General features: G+C 59.4%; 1 protein-coding gene across 1 annotated transcript in view; it reads left to right on the top strand.

Moving 5' to 3' along the window:
• The window catches only part of MYO18A (myosin XVIIIA), an 87,574-nt gene that overhangs the window by 48,283 nt on the left and 22,775 nt on the right, over positions 1-16,516 (top strand). Inside the window, exons 13-28 of the mRNA XM_038759587.1 lie at positions 18-108; positions 451-643; positions 983-1,069; positions 2,659-2,800; positions 2,964-3,123; positions 3,403-3,589; positions 4,775-5,018; positions 7,110-7,219; positions 8,180-8,245; positions 9,960-10,088; positions 10,899-11,042; positions 11,750-11,839; positions 11,981-12,100; positions 12,310-12,421; positions 13,739-13,866; positions 14,183-14,337. Coding sequence (XP_038615515.1) covers positions 18-108; positions 451-643; positions 983-1,069; positions 2,659-2,800; positions 2,964-3,123; positions 3,403-3,589; positions 4,775-5,018; positions 7,110-7,219; positions 8,180-8,245; positions 9,960-10,088; positions 10,899-11,042; positions 11,750-11,839; positions 11,981-12,100; positions 12,310-12,421; positions 13,739-13,866; positions 14,183-14,337 — 2,158 coding nt within the window. The remainder of the gene's footprint in view (positions 1-17; positions 109-450; positions 644-982; positions 1,070-2,658; positions 2,801-2,963; positions 3,124-3,402; positions 3,590-4,774; positions 5,019-7,109; positions 7,220-8,179; positions 8,246-9,959; positions 10,089-10,898; positions 11,043-11,749; positions 11,840-11,980; positions 12,101-12,309; positions 12,422-13,738; positions 13,867-14,182; positions 14,338-16,516) is intronic.

Here is a 16,516-nt window from a genome sequence, read left to right as displayed (position 1 = left end):
ACCCTCTCCTCCTACAGGCCCCAAGCTGAGTGCCCTGGAGTGCGTGGAGGGCATGGCCTCGGGACTCTACTCAGAACTCTTCACTCTCCTCATCTCCCTGGTGAACAGGTGGGTGCCCGGCCCGGGAGCCCACGGCCTCCCGCAGGTGACCCTTTTGTCTTGGTCCTGATGGATCTGTTTGACAACTTGGCCATCCCACTGTCCTCTGCTCTTGGGGGCAGAGCCCAGCCTGCCCTGATGGGTCAAGATGGGTGAGCACTGTGGGAGGGAGCACTGTGGGAGAGAGTAGTGGAATGTCCAGGCAGTGTTAGGATGAGCATGGGGTTGCGGGGAGGTTGGGCGCTGTTGGAAGGAGAGGGGGTCGGGCTGGGAATGGGGTGACCTGTTGGGTTGGAGGGTCTGCACCCCGGGTGCCCAGCTTGCTGCATCCATCTTCTCCTCCCGCTGCAGAGCTCTCAAGTCGAGCCAGCACTCCCTGAGCTCCATAATGATCGTGGACACGCCCGGCTTCCAGAACCCTGAGTTGGGCGGGCTGGCACGCGCGGCCTCCTTCGAGGAGCTCTGCCACAATTATGTCCAGGACCGGCTGCAGGCACTCTTCCATGAGCGCACCTACCTGCAGGAGCTGGAGAGATACAGGGAGGTGGGCCACCTACTGTTCTCCTTCATCCCCCTCCCCGCTGCCACCCTCCAGCAGCCCCTTGCCCACTTCTAGCCCCCACTAGCCCTTCCTCGCCTGCCTTATTCAGGTCTTCCTCTCCCTCCTCCCCACTATCTCAGGGCTTAATTCATCAGTTTTATGGCCTGACCATCTGCTGCTCACCCTACCCCAGGCCCTGCCAGTGCCAGGCAGAGAACCAGGGGGAGAGAACCCTATCAGGCCACCCCCAGCTCAGATCTGGGCCACCCACCAGGCCGACCCCCCGTCACCGGGCTCCAGGCCCTGGGGGACAGGCTCTAACCACGGCCTCAACCCCCGCAGGAGAACATTGAGCTGACGTTGGACGACGTGGAGCCCGGGGCGGCTGACTCCGTCACCGCTGTGGACCAAGCCTCCCCTCAGGCCCTGGTGAGGATTGGTCTCCCTCCCCACTCCCACTCTCCCGACCCCGACTCCTGTCGCTCCCCTCCTTGTGGGACCCCGCTGCCCGCTGGACGTGGTGGTATTGAGTGGTCAGAGGTTGGGGGCAGATCTGGCTCTGTGGATCCTGGTTCTCCGGGCACAGCCGGATGTGTTGGTGGAAAAGCTCTTACCCAGAGAAGGTGATGCTGGGAGTTCCCACATGGAGGTATTTGGGCCATACTGGAGTCCAGATAACCTGGCTCCCTCATCCCCTCCCCGTGGGCCACAACTGAGGCCTGATCCAGCCAGGACCACCCACCCAGGCCCTCAAGCTTTGGCATCCTGCTGTGAGCCCACTGTTGGGTAGGGACTGTCTCTATATGTTGCCAACTTGTACTTCCCAAGCGGTTAGTGCAGTGCTCTGCACACAGTAAGTGCTCAATAAATATGATTGATTGATTGGTTGGTCCGCCCAGTCAGCAGAGCTGCTAAGGTGGGGAATGGCGGTGGTGGGGGCTGGCCAGGAATCCATGTTGACCTGGCAGGACAGCCCTTTCTGGAGCTGCAGCATGAGGTCTCCCTTGGCCTCGGGCCGGGCAAGGGGGTTGTCTGGGCTGCCAAGGTTATCTGCTGGATTCATCCCCGGCAGTGACTCCTGACAGCTGCCCTGATTGGCTGGCATTAACGAGCTCCTGGTGCTTTCTATTTGTTCCTCATTATGCAAATTGCCCAGGACGTTTTATTGGAAAATCAGCTTTGACACCAGGGTACTAATTTCCTTCTCTCCATTCCCTACCCATTGGCATAGTCCCCCATCCTTTGGCTGGGGGGTGGGGGAGGTACCAGAGGAATCCCAGAGCACGGGCAGGAAAAGTGGGAAACCTCCCCCCACTCCCCAAGCCCGATCTCCTCTTTTTCCCTGGGCCTGGGAATCGTGTGCCATTTCTCCCTCTGGGCACAGCCGCCAGGGCGGCAGCTGGTGGGCGAGGTGGGTCTCCCGAGACAGACTGCGCCGTGCCAGCCCTGGGCAAGAGAGGCAGCAGCAGGTGAGAGACTGAAAGGCAAATCACGTCAGCAGGTTTGGGCTTGGGCCACTTGTCCACTGTGGTGGGCTTGTCCAGGACAGCTGAGGAGCCCACTCGCAGGCCAGAATTTCCCAGAATCTTCTGGAATGGGGCTGGGATGACTCCAGAGGCTCTCTGCTGGGAGGCATCTGGATGGGCCCAACTCTGCTCAGGACTCTGGCATGGGCAGCTGGGTCCTACAAACATTGGGCACCGTGGAGGGGATAGACATGGAGCAGCATAGCCTAGTGGAAAGAGCGTGGGACCAGGGAGACCATGGTTCTCATCCCGTCTCTGTCACTTGCCTGCAGGGCCATCTTGGGGAAGTCACTTCACTTCTCTGACCTTCGGTTTCCTCATCTGTAAAATGGAGATTCAATATCTGCTCTCTCTCCTACTTAAATGGGGAGTCCCAAGCGGGACAGGGACCGTGTCCAATCTGATTATGTTGTAGCTACCTCAGCACTTGGTTAAGTGCTTGGCACGTAGCAAGCGCTAAACAAACAGCATAGTTCTTGCTGTTATTATTAGGTGCGCTCTCTGGCTCGGACGGAGGAGGCCCGAGGTCTGCTGTGGCTGCTGGAGGAGGAGGCTTTGGTGCCAGGGGGCAATGAAGAGGCCTTGCTGGAGCGACTTTTTGCCTACTATGGGCCCCGTGATGGAGACAAAAAAGGTGGGCGAGGCCCGGTTTGGGGGTGGGTAAACCCCTGGGAGGGAGGGCAGGACTGGGGTGTTGGGGTGTTGGTGTCTGTGTGCTCTTATTCCTGGGGCCTCTCTCTGCAGTCCGGGGGTGGAGTGGACAATGCGCTGAGGGCCGGCCCGCTCTCCCCACCCAGGTCAGAGCCCGTTGCTGCGTGGGAGCCAACCACACCACTTCTTCCTGGGCCACAGCCACGGCACCAATTGGGTGGAATACGATGCCACAGGCTGGCTGAGCTATGCCAAGCAGAACCCCGCAGCCCAGAATGCCCCGCTGCTTCTGCAGGACTCCCAGAAGTGAGCTGGGCCCCGAGGACTGTCGGGGAGCGCAGGCCAGCAGGGTCTGGCGGCCCCAATTTTGGGCTGCTTTGGTCTGTGTCCCACGGGTGGGGGCCAAGTGCCACTAGGTCCTGGGGAGACCGGAGAGGTGCCCACTGCGGTTGGAGCCCCCGGAGGGGAGACCAAAGAGCTCACTGGCCTCTTCTGGTGTCTGTGCTCAGTGGGGGTCTTGGGGGAGTCAAAGTCAGCAAGGAGGTGGGGTGGGATCTGACCCCCCTCCCCATCCCCATCCCCCAGAAAGGTCATCAGTAACCTGTTTGCGGGCCGGGCGGGCAGTGCCATGGTGCTGTCCGGCTCCGTGGCGGGACTGGAGGGTGGCTCCCAGCTGGCATTGCGCCGGGTCACCAGCATGCGCAAGACTTTCACCACGGGCATGGCGGCTGTCAAGAAGAAGTCCGTCTGCATCCAGATCAAGTTGCAGGTGGTGAGTGGGCCTCTCCGCCCCGCTGGGTACCTGGACCCCATTCATTCATTCATTCATTCATTCAATCGTGTTTATTGAGCGCTTACTGTGTGCAGAGCACTGTACTAAGCGCTTGGGAAGTACAAGTTGGTGACATATAGAGTCGTTCTCTATGCAACAATGGGCTCACAGCTTGCTCCAGCTGGCACCTTGACCAGGCCACCCCCACAATCCCATATGAGTCTTCTGTTGGGGAAGCCGCTCCTTTAGGGTCCAGTTAACTGTGCTACCCAGGACTGGGTGTCAGGAGACTTGCATCTAACCTGATTAGCTTGTATCGACTCCAGTGCTTAGTACAGCGCCTGGCACATAGCACTTAGCAAATGCCATAATAATAATACTTAATAATAATAAGGAGAGCTGGATTGTAATTCCTGCTCCGTGACTTTTTCTGGTATTTACTATTACTAGTAGTAGTAGTAATAATAACAATAATAATTGTGGTATTAAGTGCTTACTAAATGTCAGACACTGTACTAAGCGCTAGGGTCGATACAAGATAATCAGTTTGGACACAGTCCATGTCCCACAAGGGGCTCGTTATCTTAATCCCCATTTTACAGTTGAGGCAACTGAAGCATGGAGCCCAAGGTCACACAGCAGACAAGTGGCAGGGCCAGGATTAGAACCCAGGTTCTCTGGCTCCTAGGCCTGTGTTCTGTCCACTCCGCCACACACTTACCCGCTGAATGGCCTTGGCCAAGTCAGTTAACTTCTCTGTGCCTCAGTTTCCTCACCTGTAAAATGGGGATGAAATACTCGTTCTCCTTCCCCCTTGGACTACGAGCCCCATATGGGACAGGATCCGTGTGTGGTATGGTGATTTCGGTGTCTACCCCAGTGTTTGGTATATAGTCAGCGCAGAACAAATCGTACAATTACTGTTGTGACTATTATTATTATTATTACTGGTATTATTAAGTAGATCCCTCATTGACTGCCTGATAAGATGGGGGTGTCCATCCTGGGGGTGTGGCTTCTGTTAGGGATGAGTTAGCCTGGCACCAGATGGTATATGAGGCAGTGGGTGAGAAAAGTTCTAAAGTAGAAGCCAGATAGTCCCAGGAACCCCCACCTTCTTGCCTGGGCTGGAGCTGGCTCCCCGTGAGGGTATCGTTCTCCCTGTCTCCCCTCCGCCTGCCCCAGGACGCCCTGGTGGACACCATCAAGAAGTCAAAGCTGCACTTTGTGCACTGCTTCCTGCCTGTGGCAGAGGGCTGGGCCGGCGAGCCCCGGGCCTCCGCCTCCCGCCGGGTCAGCAGCAGCAGCGAGTTGGACCTGCCCCCCGGGGAGCAGTGTGAGGCCAGTCTGCTCCAGCTGGACGTGCCCCTGCTCCGCGCCCAGATCCGCGGCTCTCGCCTGCTCGATGCTCTCCGAGTGTACCGCCAAGGTGGGTCCCTGCTCACCCCTACCTGCCCCTCTCCTAACCCCCGGGCTCCCCCACCCAGCTGCATCACCCCAACCCACATAGTACCTTCCAGGCCAGATGCCTCCTTCCTCCTCCCCCTCGCCCTCCCACTATCTTTCCCCACCACCCCTCTCCTCCCCATCCCTCTCTCCGCAGCCCTTCCCCTCCTCACCCGGTTCTTCCCCCCACTTCCTCCCCGGCTCCTTCCACTCCAGAAGTGAGCATGGGGTGAGGAGGAGAGGGCAGACTTCCCAGAACAAATAGGGCAGAAAGCTGCCATTTTCCATCCAGAAGGAAAACTCTTAGAGAGCTGGGGTGAGCGAGGCCTCATTGATCCTTATGTCTTCCCAGCCCTTCCTCTGAGTTGCCTTCCCCCACCACCCCCTTCTGCCCTCTGATCCCCTCCCCCAGCCCATCTGCCTCTCGGCTCCTTCCTCCACCTGTCCTTCCCAAGTCATCTCCCAGCCCTCTCCCTCCCGTCTCTTCTCTCTTCCTTCCCTCTGCCCGTTCCTGCCCCCCAGCTTGACCATCTGTGAAGTTCCATGCCCGTTCTGCCGGACCTGGTCACCGGGAGGGTCACCCCGGCCCCTAATGCCTTTAGGGCAGAGTCCCCTGGGTGCAGGACCAGTCTACACAGCACCCTCTGCAAGGGTCGCAAAAAACCTCTCCATGGTTAGCCAGAGCCCAGGAAGGCTCAGATGGGCGCTGCCTCTTCCAACAGTCAGAGCCAGAGAGGTGTTCTCCACCCCCTCACCTGGTCACCCGCAGGGGGTTAGAGCAAGGGTGGCCTCCTCCTCTCTCCACCATGGCCCTGCCCATCAGTTCCAAAGGCACTGCCACGTCAGAGTGGCCCCAGGGAGGCAGGGACTGCCTAGCGGCAGCCAGTCAACCTAAAACTGAGCCGGGTGGCCTCACTCCCCTGGCTGCTCAGCAGACTGGGCTGCGAGCCGCCCCATCCCCCGGCCCGAGCCCGCGTAAATCATCGATCACGCTCTGCATCCTGATAGGGACTCGGTGTTTATTATTTCAAAACCAGATTGTTACCGTTCTGAACCAAAATCGATGCGCTTTACTCAAACAAGCAGGTCGATGAAGCGGGCGGCCGGGGGGCCCCGGTGGCCGGCGGGCCTGTGTCGATGGCGCTGATGATTAATTAAGATGCCCGGCGCCCGCCTCCGCTCTTCCAGCCCGTCAATGTAATTGCCGTTCAGATAGAATCAATAGCGTGCTCTGTCCCGGCCCCAAGTACTCCCTGGCAGCTTCCCACTTCAATTACCCAGCGGGAGAGCTGACCTTCTAGTCCCCCTCCTGGGGTTCCCCCACTGCCACTCATGAACTTCAGCATCCAGATTCCAGCTCTCTCCCACCCTCCCTCGTCCCACCCTTTGACTTTTCTCCTCCCACTGGCAGAGGGTGGGTTCCTCCGGGTGGCATCCTCAAACCCTATTAGGACCGGCGCGGCCTCCAGAGCCCCAGCGTGGGGGACCCCTTGGTCTGCGTGAAACAACCTGGCGTAGTGGATAGAGCACGGGCCTGGGATTCTAGTCCTGGCTCCGCCACATGTCCGCTGTGTGACCTTGGGCAAGTCACTTCACTTCTCCGGGCCTCAGTTACCTCAGCTGTAAAATGGGGATGGAGACTTGAGCCCCACGTGGGACAGGGACTGTTTCCAACCTGATTTGCTTGTATCCACCTCAGTGCTTAGTTTAGTGCCTAGCACATAATAAGCGCTTAACAAATACCATCATTATTACTATTCATTAGTATTATTATTGTCATCTAATTCACCGTTCTGCCCCCAAGCGGGCCGCTTGAGACCCACAAGACACATTCCCAAATTCACAGGTCCCCAAGGAAAGAGATCTATAGTTTCCCCTTCTTACCTGGTTGGATGTCTTTCTGAAGTCTGACCCCAGCCCCTCACATTGCAGCATTATCCCATGGTCCCTTGTTTGGTGATTGATTCCCCTTCTCCAGGGAGGAGCCCTTCAGAGAACCTGCCGACGAGACCCAGATCCCTTCAGAGCTGCCCCTGCTCTAGACTCATGCCCTCCCATGCCTCTCCCCACACAGGTTACCCAGATCATATGGTGTTCTCGGAGTTCCGCCGCCGCTTCGAAGCACTGGCCCCCCACCTCACCAAGAAGCACGGGCGCAACTACATTGTGCTGGATGAGAAGAGGGTACGTGGCCTGGGGCGGGCTCTGAGCGGAGACCGGTTGGGCAAAGACTGATCCTCAGCACCCGGCTGAGGGCCGGAGAAAGGCTGGGTTAATGAGCCCTCAACAGGCTTTGGCTTTCTGAGACATATAACTGTTATTCGATGGGGCGCAGGCTGTAGCCTTTTGGAAAATGTGGGCCCTACTCTTCTGGGGGAGGGCGGGTGCAGGCTTTAGCCTTCTGGAGGACACAGGACGTAGACTTTTATGGGATACAGGCTTTAGCCTTCTTGGACACAAAGCTGTAGTCTTCTTGAGAACCCAGGCCAAGGCCTTCTGGGGAATGTAGTTTTCAGGCGGCAGTTGCTGAAAGGATGTTTCCTACTTCAACTTTAGACCCCTGACCACAGCCCTGGGCCTTAAAGAAGCTGAGCCTTGCCAGCTGCAAACTCTACCGGCTCCACTCCCTAGGCTTGGGCTTACAAGGAAGGGGCTACAGAGCAGAGGGTGGCATGGGAGGAAAGTCTGGTATTGGCTGGGCAGGCGAAGACCAGGGCCGTAAGAGCATCCTGTGCCTACCCAGGACAGGAGCTACCGGCTCAGGGTCCAGAACAGCCTGGAAGCCCTGAATGGGCATAGGAGGAAGCCAGGCACACCGGCCTCAGAGGCCCAGGACTTCCTCCCTGCCAGCTCTTTAGCTTGGCCCAGAGAGGCCAGAGTCTTGGGGGTGGTAGCCTGGGGGCTTGTCCTCTAAACTGTAAGCCTGTTGTGGTCAGGGAGCATGTCTGCCAAGTCTGTTGTGTTACATTCTCTCAAGCACCTAGTACAGTGCACTGCACACAGTAAGGGCTCCATAAATACCATTGATTGATTAGGGGAGAGGAAGATCCCGGGGTCAGGCAGAAAGAAGTTAGTCTCCCCAGGTGGCAGGTGTGAAAGGGATGCCAAGAGCTGCGCTCCCTGACTGACTTCCTGTGCCCATAGGCCGTGGAAGAGCTGCTGGAGTCTCTGGACCTGGAGAAGAGCAGCTGCCAGATGGGCCTCAGTCGGGTGAGTGACACCGGATCCCCACCACTGGGGCATCCTCCTCTCTCCTCGCCATCTGGAAAGCCAGCCTGGGACACTGCCCACTTCCTGTCCCTTCCCTGGCCTCTGCCTCCAGGTTGGTGGCAGGGGTGGAGCAGCTGGGAGGCTATGGCCCCTCAGGCAAGTGAATTCGGGGAGCTGGACAGCCTGCTGTGCGAGGACAAGTTGTGGGGGGCTTGCTTGTGAAGGACACCTTTTCTTTCACACTCTCTTTCTTGAGCTCTCTTCCTACCCCCGACTCTCCTCCCTGGATCCTTTTCTTCCCCCCTTCCCCCTGCACCCCAAGCTGTTTCCCTCATTGGCCTGTGCTGTAGCCAGAGTCTGGTTCAGGCATCTGAATGCCAACTGACCCTGCCTCTCGGGCTGCCCTGGGTACCGCTGTGCTCAGGCTCTGGTGTCTGGGCGTGCCACTGGCAGGCCGGGGCTTGTGCAGGCTGGCCCGCCCTGGCCGCCCCTCAGCACCCCTGGAAATCACACGCTGGCTTGGCTCCCTCTGTCAAGACCAGTGGCTCCGGTGCCCACCTGCCTGCCCAGCTCCGGCTCCAGGGACTCTGGGCCAAAGGCCAAACTCCTGGTGGGGAAAGCTAGAGTCAGAATGGGGCTGCACTGGGGAGCTTTAATGGGGCAGGGGCAGAAGGCGACCACCCCAGGAAAGAGAGACAGACTGAGAATGTGGAGCGTATAGGCTTATTGTGTGTATATTTCTCTGCATGTGGGTGTTTATATCTGTGTCACTGTGCCACTAGGTCTATTTGTCTGGGTTCCTTGTTTCTGTGTTTGAGGGCGGGGAGAGATTTGGCTGTTTGGGGAAGGGGTGTGTGCGTGCATGCGTGCGCGCGTTGGCACCCCACTCCAACTTTAGAAAGTGGGTTGGGGTGGGCCTGTTTGGGTTGGTCAATCCTCTCTCTCTCCCACTTCTCCTCTGCCCCCCAACCCTGTGCCCTGGGGCGGGCTGGTACCCCAAATCTGGTGGCAGGGTGGGGGCAGGGCTGATCCCTCCGGCCCCCAAACCTGTGTGACAAGTCCCTGGCCCGCCCCAACGCCCACTTGCCCGCCTGCCCGGCGTCACCAGCTCGGAGCAGGCAAAACTGGCATGGGGGTGGGGTCGGCGTTCTTACATGAAAGGGGCAGATGGACCGCGGCAGAGGGAGCCTCGCCCACTCCAGCCCGTCCCCCTGCACAGCTGCCCGTCACCCTGGGCGCAGGGGCTTTGATAGGAGAAGGCTGGGAGAACCAAGTCCTCTGGGGTGGGGGGGGGGGGGGCGGGGGTGACTTTCTCCCGGCCCCTCAAGTTCCCCTCCCCACAGTGGTACAAGCGGCTCTCCCCCGGGATTCTGGGGAGCCTTGGGGAGGCCTGTTCTCTGCTTTGCGTGTTCTCTGCTGTGTTCTCAGGTTGGCGTGTTCTTCTGCTCTGGATCCGGCTCCCCCGTTTCCTCTCTCCTCCCTGTGCCCATCTTTGTTCAGATCATTCCCAGATCATTCCCACTCACCCATGGTTCCCCCGTCCCCTGCCCTCCTCCACTCCTGTTCTCCTTGCCTCCTGCCCTCCTCTGCTTCTGCTCCCCCACCCCTTGCCCTCCTCCACTCCTGCTCCCCTGCCTCCTGCCCTCCCCTTTCCTGCTCTCCCACTTCCCCACCCCTGCCCTGCTCCCCGCCCTGACGGGCCTTCCCTCTGCAGGTGTTTTTCCGGGCTGGCACCCTGGCCCGGCTGGAGGAGCATCGGGATGAGCAGACCAGCAAGAACCTGACACTGTTCCAGGCGGCCTGCAGGGGTTTCTTGGCCCGCCAGCACTTCAAGAAGAGAAAGGTGCCTCTTCCCTCCACACTACCCCAACCCCTCCACCTCGTGTCTCCCCACGCCTCAACCTCATCCCCTCCCACAGCTCTCCAGGGCAGCTGGGCCTCCTGGTGCCCAGGTGTCTCTGGGCTGCTCCCCACCCCCCCAGCTCCCTTACCTTGGGGAACAACCCTGGGGAGGCAGGAGTCTGAGTGAGGGGGCCGGCGACCGCCGGGTGGAGGGGGTCCGGGGGTTGGGGACCAGCTGCTCCGAGGAGATTAAGGAGCTGTGTCAGCGACTCCTTTGCTTATTAGCGAGTCTATAAAACAGCCCGCGCTGCCGCCGCCTCTTGTGTTTCAGCAAGATTAGGTTTTATGGCACATCCAGTCCGGGTGCTGGAAATAATCAGGCAGCAAATAAAGCAGATGAAATTATTCCTAACGAGAACAGTGCGGTCAGTGCCCTGCCTGGGGCCGGAGGGGCCCAAGCCCCCTCCCCAGCGGCTGGGCCATTGGGCATTGGGCCTTGCGCGGGTGCAGGGGGAGGCACAAGTGCCCTAGTGGTTCCTGGGAGCAGAGGGGTTGTGGGACTAGCAGAGGCCCAGAGGAGGCCAGGGGTGTGGGTGGGGCCCTGGAGTCTAGGCTCCTGACGGATGGGGCAGACTGGTGGGAGGAGCTGGGTGGGCTGCGCCGGGTGGGTTAAGGCCAGGGTCTTTTCAAGGGTCGAGGCCGGGGTGCTGGGGTCGGGTCCAGGTGGGATGCTGAGGTTGGGGCCGGGGGCCAGGTACAGGCTAGCAGTCGGGGAGGTGACCGGCACTAAGCTCTCTATCCGTCACGGCAGATCCAGGCCCTGGCCATCCGCTGCGTGCAGAAGAACATCAAGAAGAATAAAGGGGTGAAGGATTGGCCGTGGTGGAAACTGTTCACCACCGTGCGGCCCCTCATTGCGGTGCAGCTCTCCGAAGAACAGCTCCGGGGCAAGGACGTACGTCTGCCTGGGCCCCCACCACGGACGGGGCAGGGGGCTCCCGGGCTGTCACGGTGGGGGCTGGGAGCTGCTGACCCACTAATGCAAAGGCCAGGGGCTGCTGGGCCACCCAGTGGGGACCCGGGGCAGCTTGGCTGCCCAGTGGGGGCCTGGGATTGCCGGTCCATTTCAGTCGGGGCCAGGGGTTACTGGTATGCTTCAGCAGAGACCAGGGGCTGCTGGGCCACCATCATGGGAGCCGGGGGCTGCTAGCTCACTATGGCCAGGGTGTGAGGCTGCTGCTCTAGGAGGCCGCTAGGCCTGGAGGAGTCCCTGCTTCAGCCCCAACCCCTCCTCAGCCCCAGGCTCATTGTGGGCCTATGGATGCCCTGACCCCACCCAGGTGTGGCAGTTCCAGAAAAATCTACATCCCATGTTGGGCTGTTGCCTGGCAGTGGGTGACAGTACCCTTCTGCTTCCCTATCCCCCCAGCTCACCCCTCCACAAAGATGGGCACGGCCTCCCCTGACACACCCACCCCTATTCTACCTTGGTTCCCATTTCATTCAGCCCTAACAGGGTGAGACCTCCCCCCAAATCCAGGAGAAAGCCCCCAGCAACCAGGTTAGAACTCCCTATCCCAAAGGGGTCTCCAAGGCCAGGATTCCCTGAAAGCTCTGACCAGAACCAGACTATCTGATCTCGCCTCCCATGTCTGCCTCCAGGAAGAAATCCAGCAGCTAAGAAGCAAGCTCGAGAAAGTGGAGAAGGAACGCAATGAGCTGCGCCTCAGCAGCGACCGGCTGGAGAGCAAGGTCGGTCTCCCTGCTGTCCTTCCATGCCCTCCACCCTTCTGACTCTGCTCCCTTCCAGAGCCACCCCTGAAGTCCAGAACCGGGGGGCTGCCTGCAGCGGCTCGACTTGAACCCTGCTCCCCCACCCCCCGCCCCCACCAGATCTCCGAGCTGACGTCGGAGCTGACGGACGAGCGCAACACTGGGGAATCCGCCTCCCAGCTTCTGGACGCCGAGACAGCCGAGAGGCTTCGGGCTGAGAAAGAGATGAAGGATCTGCAGGTCAGGGGTGGGATAAGGAAGGCTTGCAGATAAGCCCTCACCGTTTGCCAGCCCAGCTGATTTCTCGCCAGTTCACCCCCTCCCTGCCTCTCACCTGTCACCTTTTGTCAATCTCTTAGTGGGCGACACTTCATCTGACTTGGACAGGGGCACAGAGGGGTTTCAGGGCCTGGGTGCCCCTTCTTAAGGCCCTTGGTCCCTCCCCACAGATCCAGTATGATGCCCTCAAGAAGCAGATGGAAGCCATGGAGGTGGAGGTAATGGAGGCCCGGCTCATCCGGGCCACTGAGCTCAACGGAGAGATGGACGATGATGATTCCGGTGAGGGTCTGGCCCCGGCATCCATAGGAGGGGGTGGCCCGGTCCTCCACTACCACGGCTCCGTCATTCAGTATCCTACCTCTCCATCATCTCTGCCCTGCCTCTCCACCGTCTCCCCTCTTCCTCCAACTGCATTACCTCCAGCAGGCACTCGGGTCACACTGTGATGATGATGATGATGATAAAGGGGGAGGGGTTTGTCCCAGGGGATCCTTGAGGTCTTCCCCCAATCATCCATATAACCCTCGTCCAGTCCACCTGAGGGGTGGGGACCCCCTTGGGTGGAGAAGGGGTGGAGGCAGGTCCTAGCTAAGGGGACCTAGCCACGGCCCCCCAGCAGCAGCAGCAGCTACTCATGCCCTGATTCGGTGCCCACATTTGGGGCCCCCCATGGGAGTGTAAGCCCCAGGCCATGCCCTTTGGTGACTCAGGGTCTAGAGGGGAGACAGGTGGCCACAAATGACCCAATCCATGAAAGGGGAAGGAGTCAGAGGATCTGACCAGTCCTTCCTCCTGCCCACGGGTTTTCACTCCTCTGCACGAAGCATCGTTGAGTCAGGCAACATGTGATGTGATGTAGGAGGAGGCGGTTGTGCGTATGTGCGAGGCATGAGGGGAGACAGGCAAGGCTCAGAAGCAGAAACAGAACCATTAGAAGCAGAACCCCAGGGTCACGGGTGAGGTGGCTGGCCTAGAGGAAAGAACATGGGAAGCAGTGTGGCCTAGTGGAAAGAGCACAGTCCCGGGAGTCAGAGGACCTGGGTTCTAATCCCAGCTCCTCTATTAGTCTGCAAGACACTTACCTTCTTTGTGCCCCACTTATCTGTAAAGCGGGGATTCAATGCCAGTTCTGCCTCCAACTTAGACTTTGAGCCCCAAATGTGAGAGGGACAGTGCCAACTGATTATGTTGCATCTACCCCAGCAGTTAGAACTGCAGTTGATACATAGTAAGTGCTTAACAAATACCATTAAAAAAAACACAACAGGGAGCCTTCCTTATGGGTCGAGGCCTGCCTGTAACTTGGAAAAGTCACTTCATGTCTCTGGGGTTCAGTGTCCTCATCTATAAAATGGGGTAAGAGAGACTGAGGGACAGGGACTGTGTCCGATCTGATTACCTTGCGTCTACCCCAGCGTTTAGCCCAGTTATTGGCACAAAGTAGACACTTCGGCACTATCATTATTAGCAGAGTATTGGTACCAATGCTCATTCCGGTGAGCCATTAGTTGGTTAGACCAAAAATCAGTCGGGAGACCCATGCCAGGTAGCCCCCCAGCCCCCAGACTGTTCACCCCTGTGTCACCGGCCCTCTAGGCGGAGAGTGGCGCCTCAAGTATGAGAGGGCAGTGCGAGAAGTGGACTTCACCAAGAAACGTCTGCAACAGGAGTTTGAGGACAAACTGGAAGAGGAGCAACAAAGCAAAAGGCAATTGGAGAGGAAGGTGAGTCAAGGAGACCGGTCCAAGTCCTGCCTCCCCTCCCAACTGTGGTACCCCACCTCCCCGAGGGGCAATCTTGGGTGCCGGGTTGGCTGGGGGAGGCCCGAGTGTCCCCGGCCCTGGCCCCACTCTCCTCTAAAGGCCGAGATTCCCGGCTCTCCTGTGGCCCCCGACTCTCCGACGGTCTCCCCTGATTCCGCCTTCCTCCTGACCCCAACTCTCTGGGCAGCCCCTGACGTCTGCACCCTGACTTTCACCCCGTCCCCCCTCTTCCCTGGCACCTGCCTCTGCCCTGACCCCTCTCCGTCCTGGCCCCCAGCTGGGTGACCTGCAGGCCGACGGGGATGAGACCCAGAGGGCTTTGCAGCAAGTGAAGAAGAAGTGCCAGAGACTGACCGCGGAGCTACAGGACACCAAGCTTCACCTGGAGGGCCAGCAGGGCCGCAACCACGAGCTGGAGAAGAAGCAGAGGAGGTGGGGACCGGTTAGGGGACCAAGAGGAGCCGAGGGATTGGGGGCCGTTGGGGAGAAGCCGGGGTGGGGGGGGGCGGTGGGAGGGGGCTCGCCCCTTCTCCTCATCTTGTGGAGGCTCAGGCTGGGTCAGGATGACTGGGGGTGCCAAGGGAAAACCCCTCATATTCCACCCGAACCCGGCTTAAAGCATCCTTGCAAATAAAGACCCTAGACAACCAGCCCAACCCTTCCACCATCCCCAGGGATGCTGAGACCTGACGCCAGCCTCTTTGCCACGGGCCTGGGATCCTGGGCTATTCGGCAGGGTATGGAACCAGCAGCCTGTTGGCAGGGGAGGGCACGGAGGCCAGCAGGACCGCAGCCTGTCTCTGCCCCTCTCCCAAGCCCTGCTTCACTCAAGATATTTATGCCTGAAGGTGAGGCCAGGTGGCCTTCACTTGCCATGGCATCCTCGACCAGGAAGGGGTTCAGCTTCCCATTGAAACAGCCTCCGCCCTTCCCAGCACCTCCCCCACGAATCCTCCTCCCCCAGCTACCTTGCTGCTCCAAGTCTTTTGGGCAGGCCCAGCAGGCCACAGCCCTCTAAAGAGCTCATGCTCCAAGCTGCCCATTGATGTCCATGGAGTGATGAGTTCATATCCTGCCTGGCCCCAGGAGTCACAGTGCAGATTGCCTCCCCCTCGGCCTTTCGCTCCCCGCTTTCCTCCGCCATACAAATACCCTGGCGATGTCCCAGCCACCGCTGTCGCCATCTCATTATGCTAATAGCACGAGGAGGGGAACAATCCCGGCACTGAGAGAAGAATCCAATCTAAATTAATTTCCCCGTCTGGGGTCGGCCACGCGGCTCCTTCGTTACCGGAGAAGGGTGCTGGAGTGGAGTGAACTGTCCCGGGGGGAGGGGTGGGCAGAGAGCAGACTCTGGGGAGGGGACCTTCAAGTCCCCACCCTGCTACAGCCAGAGAAGGGGTAATAATAATAATAGTAATTGTGGTATTTGTTAAGCATTTACTTTGTGCCAGGAACTGTACTAGCACTCGGGTGGATAGCGAGCAAATCGGGTTGGATGCAGTCCCTGTGCCACCTGGGGCTCACAGTCTTAATCCCCGTTTTACAGATGAGGTAACTGAGACACAGAGAAGTGAAATGACTTGCCCAAGGTCACACGGCAGACAAGTGGCAGAGCCAGGATTAGAAGGGGTGCCCACATGAGGCCCCTCTGGGGATCTCCTGCTCTGCACGCCTCAGGAAATTGCCCCATCCTGCTGGGAGAATCCCAGAGCAGCTCAAACAGGCTAGAGGAGGTGGTTCATCAGTCCTCAGTTTGGGACCCTGCCCTGGCTCTGCTCCCAGGAATTTCCAGGAAGGTAGATGCCCCCCTCCAACCCACCAGCCTCTAGTGGCTGTCTCTCCCACCAGCCACCCACCATCCTGCCTCTTCCCCCAACATTCTTTCTCCTTCCCCACCCCGCCCTGCCTCTCCCTTCGCGGCTCTGCCCTGCCACCTCCCCACACCCCTCCTCTGCCCTAGAGGATGCTCTCCTCAGCAGGACCCCGCTAAGAGCCGCCCCTCCCTACGTGGGCCTCCCCAGCATCTTACCGCCGCTGATGTGCCAACCTGGCCCAGCTAATGTGTTGCCAGGCTCCCCGCTGGGCGGCTTATTAAATTGAAGCAGCCCGGGGTTGGGGGGCTCTTTTAGTTTTCAGCCTGAGTGGCTGATTAGCTATGCAGGGAAGGTGTGAAGAGGAATTTCAGCAATTTGCTCTTTATTTAGAGGCACCGGGTAGGAAATGAAAGGCGGGCAAGCAGAGGAGTGGGGAGGACCACCCCTGCCCCCCTCCCTGAACTCCATGCCCCCCGGGGGCTGTCGCCTACGGGACCCCACAGGAAGGCAGGGGGAGGGAAGCATCAGGAGCTCAGTGGCACGGCCAGGCCTGTGGTCACCCTCGTGCTCACCCTGGGACCCCCCTCGTGCCCCCCAGGAGGTGGTCAGGCTCCCAAGCTCCACAATTCCACAATATGCAGCACATGCAGGTGGAGGAGGTGGTCCCCCTCTTCTCCCCTCTGGCTCAGCAATGCCCGTGGTTGGGCTAAGCTCTCCCAGCTGCCCGGGGCTGGTCTCTGTGTCACCCCAGGGGACTCTGGACTCTCGGCCTTGGGGCGGCGGCCTCTCTGCTG

The sequence above is a fragment of the Tachyglossus aculeatus genome, chromosome 17 (assembly GCF_015852505.1).
Source record: "Tachyglossus aculeatus isolate mTacAcu1 chromosome 17, mTacAcu1.pri, whole genome shotgun sequence".
Taxonomy (NCBI): Eukaryota; Metazoa; Chordata; class Mammalia; order Monotremata; family Tachyglossidae; genus Tachyglossus; species Tachyglossus aculeatus.
This window is presented reverse-complemented; position numbering and strand designations above follow the sequence as displayed.